Source organism: Bos indicus, chromosome 3 (genome assembly GCF_029378745.1).
Source record: "Bos indicus isolate NIAB-ARS_2022 breed Sahiwal x Tharparkar chromosome 3, NIAB-ARS_B.indTharparkar_mat_pri_1.0, whole genome shotgun sequence".
Taxonomy (NCBI): domain Eukaryota; kingdom Metazoa; phylum Chordata; class Mammalia; order Artiodactyla; family Bovidae; genus Bos; species Bos indicus.
The window spans coordinates 34,925,203-34,948,147 of NC_091762.1; the positions used below are offsets into that span (position 1 = coordinate 34,925,203).

General features: G+C 41.0%; 1 protein-coding gene across 1 annotated transcript in view; it reads left to right on the forward strand.

The window, feature by feature from the left end:
* AKNAD1 (AKNA domain containing 1) overlaps window positions 1-22,945 on the forward strand; it is a 51,170-nt gene that overhangs the window by 21,284 nt on the left and 6,941 nt on the right. Inside the window, exons 7-10 of the mRNA XM_070781677.1 lie at window positions 7,458-7,664; window positions 15,227-15,368; window positions 15,473-15,558; window positions 20,996-21,093. Of these exons, the coding sequence (XP_070637778.1) occupies window positions 7,458-7,664; window positions 15,227-15,368; window positions 15,473-15,558; window positions 20,996-21,093 (533 nt within the window). The remainder of the gene's footprint in view (window positions 1-7,457; window positions 7,665-15,226; window positions 15,369-15,472; window positions 15,559-20,995; window positions 21,094-22,945) is intronic.

The following is a 22,945-nucleotide window of genomic DNA, read 5'->3' on the forward strand; positions in this document are numbered from 1 at the left end:
TCGTGATGAAAGTGAAAGAGGAGAGTGAAAAAGTTGGCTTAAAGCTCAACATTCAGAAAACTAAAATCATGGCATCCAGTCCCATCACTTCATGGGAAATAGATGGGGAAACAGTGGAAACAGTGTCAGGCTTTATTTTTCTGGGCTCCAAAATCACTGCAGATGGTGACTGCAGCCATGAAATTAAAAGACGCTTACTCCTTGGAAGGGAAGTTATGACCAACCTAGACAGCATATTAAAAAGCTGAGACATTACTTTGCCAACAAAGGTCGGTCTAGTCAAGGTTATGGTTTTTCCAGTGGTCATGTATGGATGTGAAAGTTGGACTACAAAGAAAGCTGAGTGCTAAAGAATTGATGCTTTTGGACTGTGGTGTTGAAGAAGACTCCTGAGAGTCCCTTGGGCTGCAAGGAGATCCAACCAGTCCATCCTAAAGGAGATCAGTCCTGGGTGTTCATTGAAAGGACTGATGTTGAAGCTGAAACTCCAATACTTTGGCTACCTGATGCGAAGAGCTGACTCATTTGAAAAGACCCTAATGCTGGGAAAGATTGAGGGCAGGAGGAGAAGGGGATGACAGAGGATGAGATGGTTGGATGGCATCACTGACTCGATGGACATGGGTTTTAGTGGACTCCAGGAGTTGGTGATGGACAGGGAGGCCTGGCGTGCTGTGGTTCATGGGTTCACAAAGAGTCGGACATGACTGAGTGACTGAACTGGACTAGACAGACCTTTGTTGGCAAAGTAATTTCTCTGCTTTTATTATTTTGTCTAGGTTGGGCATAACTTTCCTTCCAAGGAGTAAGCATCTTTAATTTCATGGCTGCAGTCACCATCTGCAGTAATTTTGGAGCCCCCCAAAATAAAGTCAGCCACTGTTTCCACTATTTCCCCATCTATTTGCCATGAAGTGATGGGACTGGATGCCATGATCTTAGTTTTCTGAATGTTGAGCTTTAAGCCATCAATTCTTTGTCTCTGATACTATCTGCATATACTCTTGTCTTCTATTTTACAGAAAAGATCACAAATTCCTTCAAAAATGTCTTTTCTCTACTTCTGGATCTGCATGTTGTCACCTCCTCTTTCTTCATTCACCTTCCAACCTCTACAGTCTTGATCCTTGAGCCCATCTCTTCCTGCTACCTTGAGAGTTTCTTCCATCATTTCACTTCCTTTAAATCTTTAGTGTCCCTTGCTGCCTGCTGAATTTTCTTCTTCCTGCCAGACTAGAGCATATTTTCCTATATTTTATTTATCAGTCTGGCTTTCCATGCTTAGATCTTTGTCCCAATACTCACTGAACAGGGCAGCCTTTTCTTACCAGTGTAAAGCCACTTTAATCATATACAAAACCCCCATGTGTATTAATACACATCCGCATGCAGTGTGTTCAGTCATTTCGGTATTGTCTGACTCTTTGTGACTCTATGGACTGTAGCCCACCAGGCCCCTCTGTCCATGGGATTCTCCAGGCAAGAATACTGGAGTGGGTTGGCATGCCCTCCTTCAGGGGATCTTCCCAACCCAGGGATCTATCCCATGTCTCTTATGTCTCCTGCATTGGCAGGTGGGTTTTTTTCTTTACCACTAGCGCCACCTGGGAAGCCCAATTTTGGGATTGGTTTTTTCTCCCCACTGATCTGTGTTTCTATTTCTGCATTAACCACATAGTTCTAAATTACTATAGGTTAAGTATATTTTTTGATGTTTCTCCTTTTTTAAACTTTCTTTAGGTATTCTTATTCATTCTTCTTACTAATTAACTTCCTAATTAGCTCAAATTTATTTTTTCATTGATAGTCAGTTTTATTGAGAAATATACTTTTAAGAACCAATTTTCTTTAATAAAATTCCATTTGAATTTTGTTTAGGATTTCACTGAATTTATAGATTAGTTCAGGAAAAGTTAAAATCTTTGCAATGAGTATTCTCATCCTATTCCCATGAAAACATCTCCAGCAAGTTTTTTTCATGTAGATTTTATACACGTTTTGTTAAATTTGTTCTTAGCTATTTTAGACTTTTCTCTGTGTTGTTAATGGATGTTTTCTGTAATTCATATACAGGAAATAAAGAAAATTGTAAATTTAACTTATGTGGGGCTACCTGATGCAATTCTGCTCTTAATATTTCACTGATTTTCAGTTGATTGTCTTAGTTTTTAGGTATGACAATCGTAGCATCTGCAAATGATAGGTCCCCTCATCTTCCTTTTTCTCCTTAAATATTTATATATCTTTACTTCTCTCCAACTTTTCTATATCACATTTCTTTACTTCATTTGCTATTTTTTCCAAAACAGTGCGGAATAATCACAATACCAGTGAAAGCAATCATTCTTCTCATATTCCTAATGGTACTGGGATTTCTTCCAAATGTTACTGGGTATGAGGATTGCTGTAGGTTCAAGTAGATAAGCTTTATCAAGAAAGTTTCCTTCTATTCCTGGATTACTAAAGTGAGATTTTTTTTTTAATTTAGGAAGAAGTTTAACCCATGGGATCTAGAAATCTACTTAATCTCCTTTAATTTATTAATATAATGAAATATATTAATAAATACCCTAATGTTTATCTATAGAGTGAGTTGGGATATTTTCCCTTTTCTTTTTGTGTTCCAGAAGCATTACTTAACATCTTTGTTGAACTCTCATATAATCCCACTTGGATTTGGGGCCTTTGGGGGAGGCAAAACCATAAAACCCCTAAAAGATAAGACAGGAGAATACCCGGGTGACCTTTGTTATGGTGATTATTTTTGAGATACAACATCAAGGCACCACCTATACAATAAATAATTGATAAGCTAGACTTCATTAAAATTTAAAAGGTGTGCTCTGTGAAAGACTATGTAAAAGGAATGAGAAGACAAGACAGTGACTGGGAGAAAATATTGGCAAAAGCCACTTCTGATAAAAGATAGTCATCCAAAACACACAAAGAACTCTTACAACAATAAGAAAACTAACAACCCAATAAAAAAGTGCTAAAGATCTTAATACCTCACTGAAGAAAATACAGAAAAGGGAAATACGCATATGTAAAAGATGGCAAAAACACATATGAAAAGATGTTCCATGTTGTATGTCATCAGGGAAATGCAAATTAAAACAATGAGATACAACTACACACACTGTTAGAGTGCCCCGAATCTGGAATGCTAAAAGCACCAAATGCTGGTGAGCATGTCGTCCAGTAGGAACTCTCCTTTATTGCTGGTGGGAATGCAAAACGCTGTAGCCACTTTGGAAGACAATTTGGTGGTTTCTTTCAAAACTAAACATACTCTTACCATATGATCTAGCAATCACACTCCTTGGTACTTACACAAAGGAGATAAAAACTTATGTCCAAAAACATGCACACAAATGTTTCAAGCAGCTGTATTCAGAATCGTCAAAACTTGGAAGCAACCAAGATGTCCTTCAATAGATGGACCATACTAATAACTATGGTATGTTCTGACAACGGGACATCATTTGTGCTAAAAGAAAATGAGCTATCAAGTTAGCAAAGACATGGAGAAAACCTAAATGCTTAATACTGAGAAAAAAGCTGATCTGAAAAGGCTACATATTGCATGCTTTCAATTATATGAAATTCTGGAAAAGGCAAGACTATGGCAACAATAAAAATATCAGTGGTTGCTGGCGGTAGGGATCGGTGAAGTTTGAATAAGTGGAGTACAAAGGATTTTTGGGGCAGTGAAAACACTCTACATGATATCATAAAGATGGATACATATTATACATTTGTTCAAACATAGAATATACAACACCAAGAGTGAATCCCAATGTAAAACTATAGACTTTGGGTGATATGATGTGTCAATGTAGGTTCATCAGTTATAGCACATGTACCACCTTGAGTGGGTGTCAATAATGGTGAAGGCTCTGCATGTGTAGAGGCAGAGAATATATGGGAAATCTCTGTATCTTCCTCTCACTTTTGCTGAGAAGCTAAAACTTCTCTAAAAAAAGTACTAACTGGGAAAATATTAACACATCTAAATAATTATTGCATTAAATAAAAATCAATATTAGGACTAATCTACAGTTCAGTTCACTTCAGTTCAGTCGCTCAGTCGTGTCCTACTCTTTGCAACCCCATGAATCGCAGCACACCAGGCCTCCCTGTCCATCACCAACTCCTGGAGTTCACTCAGACTCATGTCCATCGAGTCAGTGATGCCGTCCAGCCATCTCATCCTCTGTTGTCCCCTTCTCCTCCTGCCCTCAATCCCTCGCAGCATCAGAATCTTTTCCAATGAGTCAACTCTTCGCATGAGGTGGCCAAAGTACTGGACTTTCAGCTTTAGCATCATTCCTTCCAAAGAAATCCCCGGGCTGATCTCCTTTAGAATGGACTGGTTGGATCTCCTTGCAGTCCAAGGGACTCTCAAGAGTCTTCTCCAAAACCACAGTTCAAAAGCATCAATCCTTTGGCACTCAGCTTTCTTTATAGCCCAACTCTCACATCCATACATGACCACTGGAAAAACCATATCCTTGACTAGACGGATCTTTGTTGGCAAAGTAATGTCTCTGTTTTTGAATATGCTATCTAGGTTGGTCATAACTTTCCTTCCAAGGAGTAAGCGTCTTTTAATTTCATGGCTGCAGTCACCATCTGCAGTGATTTTGGAGCCCCAAAAAATAAAGTCTGACACTGTTTCCCCATCTATTTCCCATGAAGTGGTGGGACCGGATGCCATGATCTTTGTTTTCTGAATGTTGAGCTGTAGGCCAACTTTTTCACTCTCCTCTTTCACTTTCATCAAGAGGCTTTTTAGTTCCTCTTCACTTTCTGCCATACACACACACACTAATCTACAAGTCAATAATAAATGAGAAAAGCACATATGAAAACCAATGTATTGTAGCTAAAAAAACCACAATACTTTGAAGAAAATATTGTTTTAAAATGTATTTAATATGGGGGGGGGGGTAAAGTTCAAAATCAATAAACTAAGTACTCAAACCAGGAAAGCAGAAAAAGAACAATAAAATAAACTTCCAAAAGGAAGAGATTCCTAAAAGAAGCAATAAATACAATTTACAATAATTTGATCAATAAAATAAAATAGTTTCTTTGAAAATATCTATAAAATAGCCAATGGAAAGTTTGAGTGGAAAGCATAAATAATATTAAGAATGAGAATGGAAAAATACCAGAAGAAAAATTTTAGATTGACTGGGATTGAACAACTTCCTATCAACACCTTTTAAAATCTGGATGAAATAGACAAGTCTCTGGGAAAATATAAATTATTAAAATCTACTCAAAAAGAGGTAGGAAATCCCAAAAGACTAAAAACAAGAGGAAACTAGAAAAGATCTAGTTTGTTTCTAGAAACAAAAAATCTCCCAAAGGCACCTAATCCAAGTGGGATTATGGGTGAGTTCAACAAAGAAGACTTTAGGTAACTCTTCAGGAACATTAAAAAAAAAAAAAAAAAAAAAAAACTCATTCGATACCTAAACATGATCCTTCTATTCCTGGCCTATGATCCATTCCGAGTTGATTTTTGTGAAGAGTATAAGGTCTGTATCTAGATTGATTTTTTTGTAATGAATGTCCAATTGTCCCAGCACCATTTATTGAAAAGATTATCTTTGCTCAATTCTATTGACTTTACTCCTTTGCGAAATATCAGCTGACTAATTATATGTGGGTCTATTTATGGGCTTTCTGTTCCGCTGATCTGTTAGTCTTGCGCTTCATCAATACTACATTGCCTTATTTCTATAGCTTTAGAGTAAGTCTCGTGGTTGAGTCCTGTCAGTCCTCCAACTTGTTCTTATCTTTCAGTGTTGTGTTGACTGGTCCAGGTCTTTTGTCTCTACATATAAACTTTAGATAAGTTTGTCAATAGCCACAAAAGAAGTTGCCAGAATTTTTTTTTTACTAGGATTGGTTAAGATCAAGTTGGGAAGAACAGACATCTCGATACTATCAACTCTTTCAATCCATGGATGTGTAACATCTCTCCATTTATTTGCTTTTGTGATTTCACCCAGAGTATTGCAGTTTTCTCCATAATGATCTTGTGCACATTTTGTTAGATTTATACCTAAGTTTATGGGGTCGCACAGAGTCGGAAACGACTGAAGTGACTTAGCATAGCATACCTAAGTTTTGAGTTGGACAAAAAGTTCCTTCAGGTTTTTCTGTACAATAATATGAGAAATCCAAATGAACTTTCTGGCCAATCCACATTTAATTTTTTGGATCTAAATGCAAATGATACTATGTTTTTAATTTCAAATTCCACTTGTTCAGCAAAGATATTTAGGAAAGTGATTGACTTTTATATATTAACCTTACACCCTGCAACTTCACTATAATTGCTTACGAGTTTCAAAGTTTTTTGGTTGCTTCTCTTGAATTTTCTACCCTATCATGTCATCTATGGACAATTTTATTTCTTCCTTTCCAATGTGTACTCTTTATTTCCTTTCCTTGTCTTATTGCGTTAGGTCGCACTTCCAGTACAGTGTTGAATAGGAGTGGTAAGAAGGAACACCTTTGCATTGTTTTTGATCTTAGTGAGTGAGACAGCTGTGATATAATTTTTAAAGTTTTGGAATTTATTGATACTTTTTTTGGGGGGGTAATAGATAAAATTGTATAATTTTAATGAATTTGGGGAAAATTAATTCTTTGGGGGCAAAATATATATACTTATATTTGTATGTGCACATGGAATCTCCTGCCTTGGAGGCAGATTCTTTACCATCTGAGCCATCAGGGAAGCCCTAAACTATACATACATACACATATACCTATATGTACATATACCTATGGATCAAGCTTATTAAATTACTCAGATTTTTCATGTAATTCTTTTTCAAGTCATATAAATCATTATTTTCTCAGAATTATAGCTCCTAGAACTTACTGTAAGGGACGTCAAAATAATCAGATCCACATAAGCAGGGTATTATCTCATAGTTGAGACACAGAAAGATTAAATAATCTGCCCAAGGATACACAGCTAATGAATAACAAAATAAGAATTAGAAATATACAACATAATATAATTAACAGTTCCGTATGTTATAAGGAAGTTGAGAGTAAGTCCTAAGAGTTCTCATCACACACATAAAATATTTTTTATTTAATATTATGTCTATATGAGATGATGGATGTTCACTAAACTTGTGATAATTATTTCATGATGAAAGTCAAATCTTTATGCTGTACACCTTAAATTTATCCAGTCCTGTATGTCAATTATATCTCCATAAAACTGGAAGAAAAGAAAGAGAAGAATCCAGGCCTTTGAAGTGAAACTATAAACAGGATGTCTGTCAGGGTCCATCATCCTTCCTGTCTGAAGACAGACCACCTTAAAAATGTAAATCAATGCTATATTCAAGAACTGTTGTTACTAGTAACAATATGGACTGCATACCCCATAAGATGCCTGTTTGTTTATATTTACCTAGAAAAGTAGAAGGTGAAATCTTCAAGTTGGAGATGCTACTTAAAGATTTTAAAGAAAAAATTTATAAAAGCAAATGTACTTCAGCTGTGTCTCTTCCCGTGAATTCTCCGATCAACCTGGATGACTTGTCATTCACATCCTCTCCACCCTTAAATGAGGTAATACAGCAACCTACAGCTAATTTCATGCCAGGAAAAATGGTTTTTATGTATGTATAGAATCCTAATTCATGGAATCACTGAATTCTATCTTAACATTCCATGAAAATTTAACTTTCCAAAGGCCTATGAATCATTATTTAAAGTAGAACCAGATTTTAAAAATTAGAAGCTATTTCAAGTGTTGGTTTTTGAAATTTCTTATTGGTTTAGGATGTAACAGTGCAGCTTAAACAGATGAACTGCTGAAGAACTATTTCTTCTGGATGAATAATAACATTTTTGTAGATTGTGTGTGCCTGGAAGAAATCATTTTTCTTCTTAATAGCTTTGTACTCTCCCTGCTACATAATAGCATACTCACTGAAAGAACTATTTTCCACGAGTCCACTTCTACGTTTTCTTTCTCTCAAGTTAAATTCTTTTGGATTGTCTATGTATGCAAGATCACGAATTCAAATTGATCACCACAGTCTCTCCATTCTTTTTGTAACCTCAAATATAAGACCATTTCAGACCAAATTAAAATTCCAACAAATGGAAACATCTGAATGATTGTGGATGTTACTCAAATTTAAGTAGATTTTAGTCAGAGTTAAGGACAGGATGTATGTTCAGATCAGTTCAGTTACTCAGTTGTGTCTGACTCTGCGACCCCATGGACTGTAGCACATCGGGCTTCCCTGTCCATCACCAACCCCGGGAGTTTGCTCAACTCACGTCCATCATGTCGGTGATGCCATCCAACCATCTCCTCCTCTGTCATCCCCTTCTCCTCCTGCCCTCAATTTTTTCCAGCATCGGGATTTTTTCAAATGAGTCAGTTCTTCACATCAGGTGGCCAAAGTACTGGAGTTTCAGCTTCAACATCAGTCCTTCCAATGAATATTCAGGAATGATTTCCTTTAGGATGGACTGGTTGGGATCTCTTTGCAGTCCAAGGGACTCTCAAGAGTCTTCTCCAACACCACAGTTCAAAAGCATCAATTCTTCGACGCTCAGTTTCTTTATAGTCCAACTCTCATATCCACACATGACCACTGGAAAAACCATAGCTTTGACTAGACAGACCTTTTTTGGCAAAGTAATGTCTCTGCTTTTTAATACGCTGTCTAGGTTGGCCATGGCCTTTCTTCCAAGGAGCAAGCATCTTTTAATTTCATGACTGCAGTCACCATCTGCAGTGATTTTGGAGCCCAAAAAAGAAAGGCTCTCCCTATAATGTTTCCCCATCTATTTGCCATGAAGTGATGGGACGGGATGCCACGATCTTAGTTTTCTAAATGTTGAGCTTAAGACAACTTTTTCACTCTCCTCTTTCACCTTTATCAAGAGGCTCTTTAGTTCTTCTTTGCTTTCTGCCATAGAGTGGTTTCATCTACATATTTGAGGTTATTGATATTTCTCCCGGCAATCCTGATTCCAGATTGTGCTTCATCCAGTCCAGCAGTTCTCATGATGTATTCTTCATAGAAGTTAAATAAGCAGGGTGACAATATACAGCCTTTACATCCTCCTTTCCTGATTTGGAACCAGTCTGTTGTCCCATGTCCATTTCTAACTGCTGCTTCTTGACTTGCATACAGAATTCTCAGGAGGGAGGTCAGGTGGTCTGGTATTCCCATCTTTTTCAGAATTTGCCACAGTTTGTTGTGATTCACACAGTCAAAGGCTTTGGTGTAGTCGATAAAGCAGAAGTAGATGTTTTTCTGGAACTCTCTTGCTTTTTTGATGAGTCAACAGATGTTGGCAGTTTGATCTCTGGTTCTTCTGCTTTTTCTGAATCCAGCTTGACCATCTGGAAGTTCACGGTTCACATACTGTTGCAGCCTGGCTTGGAGAATTTTGAGCCTTAATTTGCTAGCATGTGAGATAAGCACAATTGTGCAGTAGTTTGAACATTCTTTGGCATTGCCTTTTTTGGGGATTGGAATGAAAACTGATCTTTTCCAGTCCTGTGGCCACTGCCAAGTTTTCCAAATTTACTGGCATATTGAGTGCAACACTTTCACAGCATCAGCAGCAGCATCTGGAATTCTATCACCTCCAGTAGCTTTGTTCATAGAGACGCTTCCTAAGGTCCACTTGACTTCACACTCCAGGATGACTGGTTCTAGGTGAGTGATCACCCCATGGTAGTTATCTGAGCTATTAAGATATTTTTTGTATAGTTCTTCTGTATATTCTTGCTACCTCTTAATATCTTCTGCTTCTGTTAAGTCCATAGCATTTCTGTCCTTTATTGTGCCCATCTTTGCATAAAATATTCCCTTGGTATCTCTAATTTCCTTAAATAGATCTCTAGTCTTTCCCATTCTATTGTTTTCCTGTTTCTTTGCATAGATCACTTAGAAAGTCTTTCTTATCTCTCCTTGCTATTCTATGGAACTCTGCATTCAAATGAGTATATCTTTCCTTTTTTCCTTTGCCTTTAGCTTCTTTTCACAGCTATTTGTAAGGCCTCCTCAGACAACCATTTTGCCATTTTGCATTTCTTTTTCTTGGGGATGGTCTTGATCACTTCCTCCTGTACAATGTCACAAACCTCCATCCATAGTTCTTCAGGCACTCTGTCTATCAGATCTAATCTCTTGAATCTGTTTGTCACTTCCACCTTGAATCTGTTTGTCAAATTCCTTACAAATAATAATAAGGGATTTGATTTAGGTCATACCTGAATGGTCTAGTGGTTTTCCCTACTTTCTTCAATTTAAGTGTGAATTTTACAATACAGAGTTCATGATCTGAGCCACAGTCAGCTCCTGGTCTTGTTTTTGCTGACTGTATAGAGCTTCTCCACCTTTAGCTGTAAAGAATATAATCAATCTGATTTTGGTATTGACCATCTGGTGATGTCCACGTGTAGAGTCTTCTCTTGTTGGAAGAGGGTGTTTGCTGTGGCCAGTGCGTTCTCTTGGCAAAACTCTGTTAGCCTTTGCCCTACTTCATTTTGTACTCCAAGGCCAAATTTGCATGTTACTCCAGGTATCTCTTGACTTCCTACTTTTGCATTCCAGACAGGTGTTGAAGATTATACAAATGTTAGCCCTTCCAAACAAGTTAGGTTTGCCTCCTCAGAACACTTACAAAATCCGACCTGGCAAAATCCCATTCATTCAAGCCTCATCTTCAGAGTTAGGCCATTTATATGACCTGACCCTGATGCACAGCCACCCGCCCCAAGGCAGAATTCTTTGCCCCAGCCTCTGTGTCCCCATACAACTGTGTCTCATTTGTCTTGCACCTTTGTACTCATCTTTGCAGCCCAAACATTTAAGTGAATGCCCAATATGGAGTGCACACTCAGTATAGTAAACTCTGAGCCAGGGTGGTTTTAACAAATGATCTCAAAGGTTCACAGCTGGTTCTCTCTCTCGTCCTGAGCCAGTTAGCTTCAGCATGGTGTGAACGAGCCTAGTGAGGCAGCCCAGCCTCCTGGTCAGCACTCCATGAGGTATGGGTTTGCTCTTAATGGGTCCCAAGTTTACAGCAACTGTTGCAAGATGATGAGGACTCTATAACTTTGTGATAAATAGCCCTGAAAAGAGAGTCTACTGCTAGTATTACCTATTCATTCAGCAAATATTTATTGCTAAATGTTAGGCACTTTTCTAAGTATTAGGGATACAATATTAATAAGACAGACAAATCACTGTCAAGATGCTTACATTTCTGTGAGGGACACATGCAATGAACAGATAAAATTAACGGGGAACTACAGAATGTTAAAAGTGTTATGCAGGTGCCAGTAATAATGCATTTTTATGACTCTGAAGTCAGACTGTCTGGGTTCAAATCCAGGCTCTGTCACTGATCAGCTTTGTGACCTTAAGAAAGTTATGTAACCTCTCTGAGCCTGTTTCTTCCTGTGTAAAGTGAGGCTAATAATACCTATCTAAGCTTCCAACTCTTCTTCAGCAAAAAGACTTTGCAAACTGTAAAGGTGTGAACCAGGATAACTATTATGTTTGCTATAATTTTGTCATTATCATTTTAGATCCAGGGGTTTTTAATCCCAGTATTTCTAGTGTGTTTATAATGAAATATCTCAAAGTTGGTCCCAAGACTAGCAGCATTGGCTTCACCTGGCAGCTTCTTGGAAATTTTAATGATGTAATGAGGATATTTAAGTGAGTTAATATATATACTTAAGACAGGACCTGGCTCATAGTAACTATATTACCTGGGGGTAGCTACCTTGGTCATGATGGGATTTGACCAAAAGTAACTCACTGGGGGAGGTTAGGGTCAGAGGTGAGATGTGAATTGAGTACTGGGGGATGAGGAGGAGGCAGCTAGGTGAGGAGTCTGGGGAAGGGGACTCGAGGCAAGAGAATGCAATGCCTTAAGGACACAGAACTGATTTGAGTCCATTCCTATGGGACTGCAGCCCTAAGGGCAAGTCCTCTTGCGGCTCCCCAGTTACTCAAGGACCACTCCAGCCGTTCTGTAGGGTTCCCAGAGGGGACAGGAGGCCCCCTCTTCTGAGGAGCTGGCCCCGCAGCCCTAGCAAAGAGTGCATCGACGGGCTCCTCCTGAGGATTCAAGAGGGAGAAGTGGACAGTGGGTTCCACGGGAGCCTGGCTGCCTGGCTTGGGGGGAACCCTCTGCACAAAGGCTTCTGGAGGAGGGAGGGTAAGAAAAAGGCAAGTGGTCGCTTGACGTCCCCACCACACTCTACTTCAGGCTACTCCTTCCCACCATCCCCGGAGTACTGAAATTAAATTCTCAATGACTTCACCAGACTAAACAAAAGCCGAATAATCCCCCAAAGTGGGGCTCAAGAACTGACTCTAAAATTCAAACTGCTTTTTAAAAAACAACAACAACAAAACAAAACAGACTAACCAGAGTAAATGGCCGTGAGGTTGTCTTCTGCTCCAGGGTAGCATCTAGGAGCCCCGTCCTGGCTCCGTTCAGCTCATTGCCTTGGCACTTTTGCCCACCCAGTATGGCTGCCTGCGACTCTGAAATTAGCATAATTAAGACCACTTAGCTCTCGTTCTAATGGGTGTCCTGGATGTTAGTGCTGGTGAGAGCTGCCCACATGGCTAACCCTCCCCACTCTCTGAGCACGCAGGAGAAAGCTTCCTGAGGCAGTTGTTCTAGATCAGAGCTTGTCTCCAACTGCAGGGTGTCGAGGACTCACCTGCAGGTCTTACTGTATTCTGGCTTTGATTCAACAGGTCTGGGGTGAGCCTACAGTTCTGCATTTCTAACAAGCTCCCAACTGATGCCAATGCTGTTGGTTTGGGGACCACATTTTGAGATAATTCCATTATAAAGGAATTGGAAATACTGGGATTAAAAACCCCTGGGCCTAAAATAATAATGACAAATTTATAATAAGCTGTAGACAATAATAATTCTGCTGGTTCAGAACTTTGCTGCTTGCAAAGACTTCTTGAAGAAAAAAGTTGAAAGCTTACAAAGGTGAAGAGACTTGTCCAGCACAAATGACGGGGGATACTGGATCCCAAGTCTCCCAACTCGGGTAGAGGGCACCCCTCTACATTCTTCTAATATAGTGAAAGTGAAAGTGTTAGTCTCTCAGTTGTGTCCGACTCTTTGAGACTCCATCGACTGTAGCCCACCAGGCTCCTCTACCCACGGATTCTCCAGGCAAGAATACTGGAGTGGGTTGCCATGCTCTCCTCCGGGGATCTTACCAACTCAGGATCGAATCCAGGTCTCCTGCACTGCAGGCAGACTCTTTACCATCTGAGTTACCAGGGAAATCTGAAGTGCAGGGGTATCCCCTGTAGGCCTATGAGTGATAAAAGAAAACACAGAGGGAGAGTGAAGTTAAAAAAAAAAAGCCTCATTATTTTTTAAATTATAACTATACAGGTTCATAGCAAAAAAAAAAAAATCAGAAAACAGAGAAAAGTATAAAAAGGAACATTTCTCTGGGAGAAAAACTGGTCTTTTTTCTCTGATACACATGCTTTTTGCAAAAGTGGGGTCATACATGTATTGTTTTATAATATACTTTTTAAATTTAACATTATATTGGGGGCCTCTCAACTGTTATTGAGTAAACCTACAGCTGCATTTTTAAGCACTGCTTTGTATTTCATTGTATGGGTAGACCCTGACTTATTAAACCAATCTCTTATTGATGGACATTCAATTGTTTCTGGTTCTTTGATAGGATAAACACTGCTTCAGTAAAATCATTTAACATGGAAACATTTGGCCAGAGTTGATTAGTTCCTTTGGAGAAAAATCTAGGATTGCAGATGATGGTTCAAAAGGTACATAGCGAAAATTTGATAAACTTGACTTTAGCAAAGTGGTGGCCACGGCAGTGCCTGGGAATGAAGGTGTCTTCAGCCTGAGCCAAACCAGGGCATCTATTTTTTTTCAACCTTCACTAAAGTGATAAGTGAAAACTGATAATGTGCTAATCTGTATTTCTTTGACTGTTTGTAAAATTTACCCATTTTTGTATGTTTCTTGGCCATTTCTACCACCTCTTTGACAGTATCAACATTTCAGTTAATGTTTGCAAAACCACAGTCAATATTTTTAAGAAAGGTGGACAACCTAGAAAACACTAAGAGCAATCAGTGCTCACTATTGAGATCTTTATCATACAAAGTGCTCTGACACAGGTACGAAAGAGCCATAGATGTGTGGTTAATGACACAAGTATTTGGGAAGGGCTCAGATGCCGGCTAGGTCACTCACTCGGTGTGACCCTGACAAGCAGCTTAAACTCTCTGAGTCTCAGATTATTCATCACTAAAATGAGGACAACCTGCCAGGATGGTGGGAAGGGATAAAGGAGACGATATGAGAGGCACCTGGCACAAGGAACGATCAACACATTTTTGCCAATAAGAAAACACTGAAACCCTCCAAAAAAGTGATGGATAAAAAAATAACTAAAAGTCACAAGTAGGGAATACGACCAATAAATAAACATATGGGGAAACACTTATTTCCTTTAACAACAGATGAAATGTTCATAACACAAGGAGCCACTCCTACTTTTTAAATGAACCAGAACATTTTCAAGAGATAATTCCTGATGCAGAGGAAGGTGTGGCCAAGCAAGCTGCCCATGCAGTTCGTGCAGCTTTGGTGGAAAGCAATCAGGCCACGTGTATCATCACACAAACACGTTCACAACCTTTGACCCAGACACTTCCTAAGGAAGTAATTCAAAATATGGAAATGTTTTGTACACTGTACAAAACATTCTATTTGTACAATGATGCTTCTTTCTCACCATTGTTTGTAATGGTGAGAAAAGTGTTTATTTTTTTGTTTACATAAAGGGTAAAACCATAGCAAGGGTGGTGTCAGCCCTTTCAGTTCCGTAGTGTGATGTTTGGGTGTGTGTTAAACGGGGACATATAAACAATAATTTAGGCCTCTAGACAGTCTCTAAACCTTGTTTTAATTCGCAGTTGAATACAGTGCTTTGGAAAGGCTTTTAGACTCTGCTGAACAGTGATCAGATTTAAGTCATTGAAGGATTTAAAAACCATCGTCAGTCTCTTCATCCTCTAGTGGAGTTTGGGGTAATTCGAAACCAAAGGAAAGAGAAAAAGACGGGGTGTGTGTTGGGGGAGTGTTCTGTCATCTGTAAACTAGACTTTTAAACGTCTGGAGAAGGAAGGAAGTCAAGGCAGGGTGGAATCTTCCTTTCTGTAAGCCCTAGGCTATTACAGCACAGAAACCCCGCCCCCTCCTCCCCCAACTCTCGCTCAAGCCAGAAAGAAGAGCCGAGGCGTCCTGCGATGGTGAGTCTGGAGGGGTCCGCACGCGTGCTGGGCTGTGCCCAAGCCCCTGAGGGGTGAGTCAAATCCTCGGTCGCATCCACATCTGTGTGTGTTTTGTGGTGCAGGAGGAGCCCAGCACCGCCTCGGGGAGGCAGGACCGTGCAGAGACGACCAGTGCAAGCTGTGCCTTCTGCCTCCGCGTACTTCAGTGGTGAGGGTTCCGGGCTGCTAAATTCCCAGGGTGGGTGGGAGCCTGTTCTGGGATAATAACTCCAGCGAGGATGGGCATCAACCCACTGAACGACCAGCAGCCACGAGCCAAGTTACAGAATCACAGACCTCAGGATTGGACACAGTGGCCGCCCTCTCTCTCAACTGACAAATCCCTTTAGCCGTGGCCCTCAACTGGGGAGAGCTTCAACCTTACCGTGCACGCTCAGATGCATCAGTCGTGGCCGATTCTTTGTGACCCCATGGACTGTAGCCCTCCAGGCTCTTCTGTCCATGGGATTCTCCAGTCAAGAATACTGGAGTGGGTAGCCATTTCCTTCTCCAGAGATTCCTCCCGATCCAGGGATGGACCCCTCATCTCTTGCATTGGCAGGCGGATTCTTTACCACTTTATCATTTGGGAGGCCCTCAACCTTACCAGGGGACTTGAAAATAATGTATATGCCTCAGCCCCACCTACTGTATTAGCCTCCCGGGGGTGGAGCCCTTGTGGGAATATTTCTTTTAAATTTCCCCTGACTCTGATAGGCCCCTTGGTTAAGAATCACAACTACAGCACATGGAGGGTGGTTTGGCCTGAAGGCTCCCTTTGAACCTTGCCCACCTGGGAGATTATTATACACCACTGTATACTAGCTCCCACCCTCACTACTCTCCCCTCACAATGACTGAAAAATCTTCCCTATTGGGTCTCACCTCTGTCCCCCAGTCCCACCAGAAATAAGCCTAATTCCACATCTCAGGGTTTACTTCTCCCCTATCCCTCAGCAAGAAATCATCCAGGTGACAAGCTGTAAACTGGGTAACAAAGTGTAGATGTGAAACCCTAGGGAGAGACCCTTTATGGGTTTGAAACACTCTTAGGTCAACTGTTAGTCCCCATGGATTCAGAATCATTTATTTGAAGCTTCTATCAATCAGCCAGATGTGCCTCCTCCAAGCTTCCGAGGTATAGTGGACTGAGGCCAAACCTTGACTAATTGACCTTAGAAAGGTTGAAAGTCAAGGAGGGAGGGGCAGTTTAGTTACCACAATTACGTGTGTGTAATGTACGCTAATAAAGGCAGGTGACAAGGTCTGAAAGACTGCAGTTTCCTGTTAGAAAGCATTCCAGCATGGGAATAGGTAATTGTCATCAGGGTTCTATTGAGTTTCCACCCCCTAAAAAATCTCCATGTGTCATCTGGTGTGGACCATCGGTCTAATAAACCATCAGCTTTGACTCTCAGGGATAGAAGGGTCTTGAATAATGCCAACTCCCTCAGTCAACCCAGGCTCACTATTTTTATTTATTGAATTAAAATCTAGGTTTTGAGGTGTTTTTTTTTGTTTTTTTGTTTTTAGTAAATATAATAAAGGGCTTCCCTGGTGGTTCAGTGGTAAAGAATCCACCTGCCAATGCAGGAGATTCAGGTTTGATTCCTGGGTTGGGAAAATCCCCTGGAGGAGGAAGTGGCAACTCACTCCAGTATACTTGCTTGGGAAATCACATGGACAGAGGAGGCTGGTGGACTAGAGTCCATGGGGTCACAAAGAGTCGGACTGCTGCTACTGCTGCTAAGTCGGTTCAGTCGTGTCCGACTCTGTGCAACCCCATAGATGGCAGCCCACCAGGCTCCTCTGTCCCTGGGATTCTCCAGGCAAGAACACTGGACTGGGTTGCCATTTCCTTCTCCAATGCATTAAAGTGAAAAGTGAAAGTGAAGTCGCTCAGTCATGTCCAACTCTTCTCGATCACATGGACTGCAGCCTACCAGGCTCCTATCCATGGAATTTCCCAGGCAAGAATACTGGAGTGGGGTGCCATTGCCTTCTCCAAAGAGTCGGACATGACTTAGCAACTAAACAACAGTAATAAAAATAAGTATAATAACAAATAGTCTGACATTTTAAAAACATTCTGATTAAGCATTCAAGGTACTAGATATTTCTCTACCAAATTTATAGTCTAGACCTCACAGAACAACTTAAGTACCAATACAGGGACCAATGTTCCAGACTACATTTTCTCTTTTATAACAAACAAGTTAGAAGGTAAAACACAGCCAAGTGTAAAATCAGATCTAACAGTAAATCTATTGCTGGCAATAGGCATGGTTTATCATTTGAAATCTTGGTAAACTACATCATCCTTGAGGAATTAATTGAACAGAAGACTGTATAGACTCTTTACTCTTTTAGAAGATTAGAGTTCTCTCAGATGGAATGTATTATCTATTTAGCCTACTGATGCACATACTGTTTGAAGGATATTTATATACATGCAGATAAATAACAATTATGCTACATGTAAAATGTTTATCCCTTTATGTCTGATGCAGAATTTTGGATTTAAGAGATTTTGGATTGCTGAAAAACTTTGTCTTGCTGAAAAACTGTCTTCTCAAGTAGAGCTTCCCTTAGCTGTTTGGCAAGAAGATTTTAGTGCACAAAGAAGTTTCAAAGAGGCGGAAAAAGAAAGTCGTGTATTAGACTGAGCTCACTTGAGCGCAATCCAAGTTTTCCACTTTGGAGAGCAGATGTTCACATGCCCCAGAGGAGGAGGGTGGAGGCAGAAAATAAGGTGTGAGAAAATATGTGACTCAGGAGGAGAGCATGTTTTTCCAAGAAGCAGGAAAGTGCCTGGCTTCTCAGCCCCTAGCCTCACAGACTCCAAGTAGGGTTGGAGTCCACCGGCAGCAGGCCCAGGCACAGTTGGATGAGCCTGCATTTGCAAGCAAGGCCTGAGGCTCAAACCCCATTTCCGGGAATCACACTCATTCCTGACTCACTGGCTATGTCCAGGATATCTTGGGCACGGTGCCCTCCACACTAAGAATGAGCAACGTTCCCTAGGGGCTTATTACAGTATCCTAGGGGCTGAGCTAGAACTTTCTTAAGAATTTTTATCAACTAAAATCCCTTTCAAGGAGTTAGAGTTTCTGTGAAGGAGGGAAACTGAAGCTACAGATGGCTGGGGGAAGTGTCCCAGTATGACTACCATAGCACATCTTTCTGATGTGGTGGCTTAGCATCGGTAAAATGAACACCACATGGTCTCTACAAAGCATCACTATGAACAAAGCTACTGGAGGTGATGGAATTCCAGCTGAGCTATTTCAAATCCTAAAAGATGATGCTGTGAAAATGCTGCACTCAATATGCCAGCAAATTTGGAAAACTTGGCCATGGCCACAGGACTGGAAAAGGTCAGTTTTCCTTCCAATCCCAAAGAAAGGCAATGCCAAAGAATGCTCAGACAACCATACTATTGCACTCATTTCAAATGCTAACAAGGTAATGCTCAAAATCCTTCAAGCTATGTTTCAACAGTATGTGTACTGAGACCTTCCAGATGTACAGCTAGATATAGAAAAGGCAGAGGAACCAGAGATCAAATTGCCAACTTTCGCTGGATCATAGAAAAAGCAAGAGAATTCCAGAAAAATATCTGCTTCACTGACTACGCTAAAACCTTTGACTATGTGGATCACAACAAACTAGAAAATTCTTAAAGAGATGGAAATACCAAACCTGCCTTACCTGCCTCCTGAGAAATCTGTATGCAGGTCAAGAAGCAACAGTTAGAACTGTTGGACCTGGAACAACGGACTGGTTCCAAACTGGGAAACGAATACATCAAGGCTGTATATTGTCACCCTGCTTATTTAACTTCTATGCAGAGTACATCATGAGAAATGCCAGGCTAGATGAAGCACAAGCTGGAATCAAGATTGCAGGGAGAAATATCAATAACCTCAGATATGCAGATGACACCACCCTTATGGCAGAAAGTGAGGAGGAATTAAAGAGCCTCTTGATGAAGGTGAAAGAGGAGAGTGAAAAAGCTGGCTTAAAACTCAACATTCAAAAAACCAAGATCATGGCATCTGGTCCCATCACTTCATGGCAAATAGATGGGCAAACAATGAAAACAGTGACAGACTCTAAAATCACTGCGGACGGTGACCGCAGCCATGAAATTAAAAGATGCTTGCTCCTTGGAAGAAAAGCTATGACCAACCTAGACCACATATTAAAAAAGCAGAGACATTACTTTGCCAACAAAGATCTATCTTGTCAAAGCTGTGGTTTATCTAGTAGTCATGTATGGATGTGAGAGCTGGACCATAAAGAAGGTTGAGCACCGAAGAATTAATGCTTTTGAACTGTGGTGTTGGAGAAGATTCTTGAGAGTCCCTTGGACTGCAAAGAGATCAAACCAGTCAGTCCCAAAGGAAATCAATCCTGAATATTCGTTGGAAGGACTGATTCTGAAGCTGAAGCTCCAGTACTTTGGCCACCTGATAGGAAGAGCTGACTCACTGGAAAAGACCCTGATGCTGGGAAAGATTGAGGGCAGGAGAAGAAGGGGATGACAGAGGATGAGATGATTGGATGGCATCACTGACTCAATGGACGTGAGTTTGAGCAAGCTCCAGGAGATGGTGAAAGACTGGGAAACCTGGCGTGCTGGCATGCTGCAGGCCATGGGGTCACAAAGAGTTGGACACAACCAAGTGACTGAACAACAATGGTCTCATAGCCTTTAGCCCCATATTTGTCATTTAGTCACTAAATCATGTTCAACTCTATGTGACCCCATGGACTATAACCCACCAGGCTCCTCTATCCACAGAATTTCCTAGGCAAGAATATTGGAGTGGGTTGCCATTTCCTTCTCCACAGGATCTTCCTGACCCAGGGATTGAACCTGAGTCTCCTGCATTGTCAGGCAGATTCTTTATCACTGAGTCACCAGAGACACAGAACAAAATCCAGGACTTTTTGGATCACTCAGCTTGTACTTTTGGATACAAAGTCATGTGGTCTGGTACCAACAGGTAGCATAGCTTCTTCCCCTGATAAGAACTGAATTTGAAGCATGAATATGAAGAAAACTCTGTTTTATAATTCTGTATTTCATATTTCTGATTGTGTATGTGTATATGATGACTAGATATTATCCTCAGGAAAATGAAACAGATTTAATGTTTGGTATCCATGTTCTTGGGCTTCCCTGGTGGCTCAGACAGTAAAGAATCCACTTGCAATGCGAGAGACCTGGGTCGGGAAGATCCCCTAGAGAAAGGAATGGCTACCCATTCCAGTATTCTTACCTGGAGAATTCCATGAACAGAGGAGCCTGGCAGGCTATAGTCCATGGGGTTGCAAAGAGCCAGGCACGACTGAGCATCTAATATACACACACATAGATGTTCTCACCAGGCCAGATTGTGCTGGGTGCACTTTCTCATCAGGAAAGCTCTCAAACAGGCAGGCAGAGGGTTGAGGGTTGGCTGTGTTGAGAATGACATACATCCTCCATTGTTACTGGCTCTGACCTAAGAAATTTCACATTTCACTTTTACCAGTTCCTTCACTATCTCTATTAGCAGTGTACTAAATGTTTATGGAATCTTATGCATCTTTTTTAGGAAGCAAAAAATGGAGAAAAAAGATCACAGAGGAATTGACTGTGGAAGGTTTCCTATTGCCATTCAAGACAAGATGCTGCACCCAGATTCAGTGCTCGGTAAGCTGAGGGGTCTAGGGGCAGTCGTCATGGTTCCACTCCCTCTTTGGGTTCTGCTCACTATGGGCAGAATACCTGCTATGCTAAATAGCTTTACCTAGACTAGGGTGTTGCATGTTAATTTTTGTTTTTGCAAAATGTAAAGAATTAGTAATGAATTGATTCAGGCGAGATGTGGTCAAGCAGCGTGAAAGTGCCCACACCTGTCTCTGCCTGAAGTCGCAGGGCTCCATGATTCAGTCACGAGGTGGTCTCAGTTCTGTGCGGCAGCCCCCCAGCATGAACCAGAATCTGCACCTGAGGAGCTCACCCACACGGGAGCTGCTGAGGACTTGTCCACATACATTTCATAGGAGCAGAAAGAGTGGAGAGGAGACCCAGAGAGCACCAGTGCATGGAATTCAATGATTTTTAGTCATAGGGACCTTTCTCCGAAGATAGTTTAAGCAGAAAAATAACCGCTGGCAGGACTGCTCTGTATGAAGAAGAGATGGGGCTGAGGCCTGCAGCTTAGGCAGCTATGAGGGAGAAAATCAGCACCCAAGCCTAATCTACCCAGTTCATACAGGAGGAAACGGGGGGCCAGAGAACTAACCAGGCTTGCTTACATTCCCATAGTCTGATAGCCAAGAGCCTTTTCTTCAGCTCGGTATTATTCCTACTCTGTCACATGTAGCTCTATTTCTTCTCTGTAGAAGACACATTTTCTAATAATAATAATAGGTTTCACTGACTGAACACTTACTCTATACACCAGAACCGAGCAGAGATTTTCAAAGTGTGGTCAGAGGGTCCCTGGAGGGCTGTGAGGTCCTCTTTTTTCCCTGAAAGAACAATATTGCAACAGGTTGAATGGAGACACACCTGTGGAAGCCAGCTGCCTTCGGTTAAGCCAGATAGTCCAGGTATTTGCCAAAACACAAAACACTGCTGCTCTTCTCACTGGTCACTGATTTTTTAAATTTTCAAAATAGCTATTTTCATAAAAAATGTTATTTTGTGAACATGAAATGATTATTGTTTTTAAAGTATTTTTTTTAATTTCTCAATTTAAAATTCTAAGAAAAAACCCTTGGGACTGCTCATTCAGTCTTCAGTTCAGTCACTCAGTCGTGTCCGACTCTTTGCGACCCCATAAATCGCAGCACACCAGGCCTCCCTGTCCATCACTATCTCCCAGAGTTCACTCAAACTCACGTCCATCGAGTGAGTGATGCCATCCAGCCATCTCATCCTCTGTCGTCCCCTTCTCCTCCTGCCCCCAATCCCTCCCAGCATCAGGATCTTTTCCAATGAGTCAACTCTTCACATGAGGTGGCCAAAGTACTGGACTTTCAGCTTTAGTATCATTTCTTCCAAAGAACACCCAGGGCTGATCTCCTTTAGGATGGACTGGTTGGATCTTCTTGCAGTCCAAGGGACTCTCAAGAGTCTTCTCCAACACCACAGTTCAAAAGCATCAATTCTTCAGTGTTCAGCTTTCTTCACAGTCCAACTCTCACATCCATACATGACCACTGGAAAAACCATAGCCTTGACTAGACGGACCTTTGTTGGCAAAGTAATGTCTCTGCTTTTCAATATGCTATCTAGGTTGGTCATAACTTTCCTTCTTAGGAAAATCTAAATGATTCTACAGAGTAAAAACGACTTGAAATTTATAAATAAATACTTCTCTACGGCAACCCACTCCAGTGTTCTTGCCTGGAGAATCCCAGGGACGGGGGAGCCTAGTGGGCCTCCGTCTATGGGGTCACACAGAATCGGACACAACTGAAGTGACTTAGCAGCAGCAGCAGCAGCAGCAATCCATGTTCAACCAACTGAATGTTGTATGACAGTTCTCCAGTGC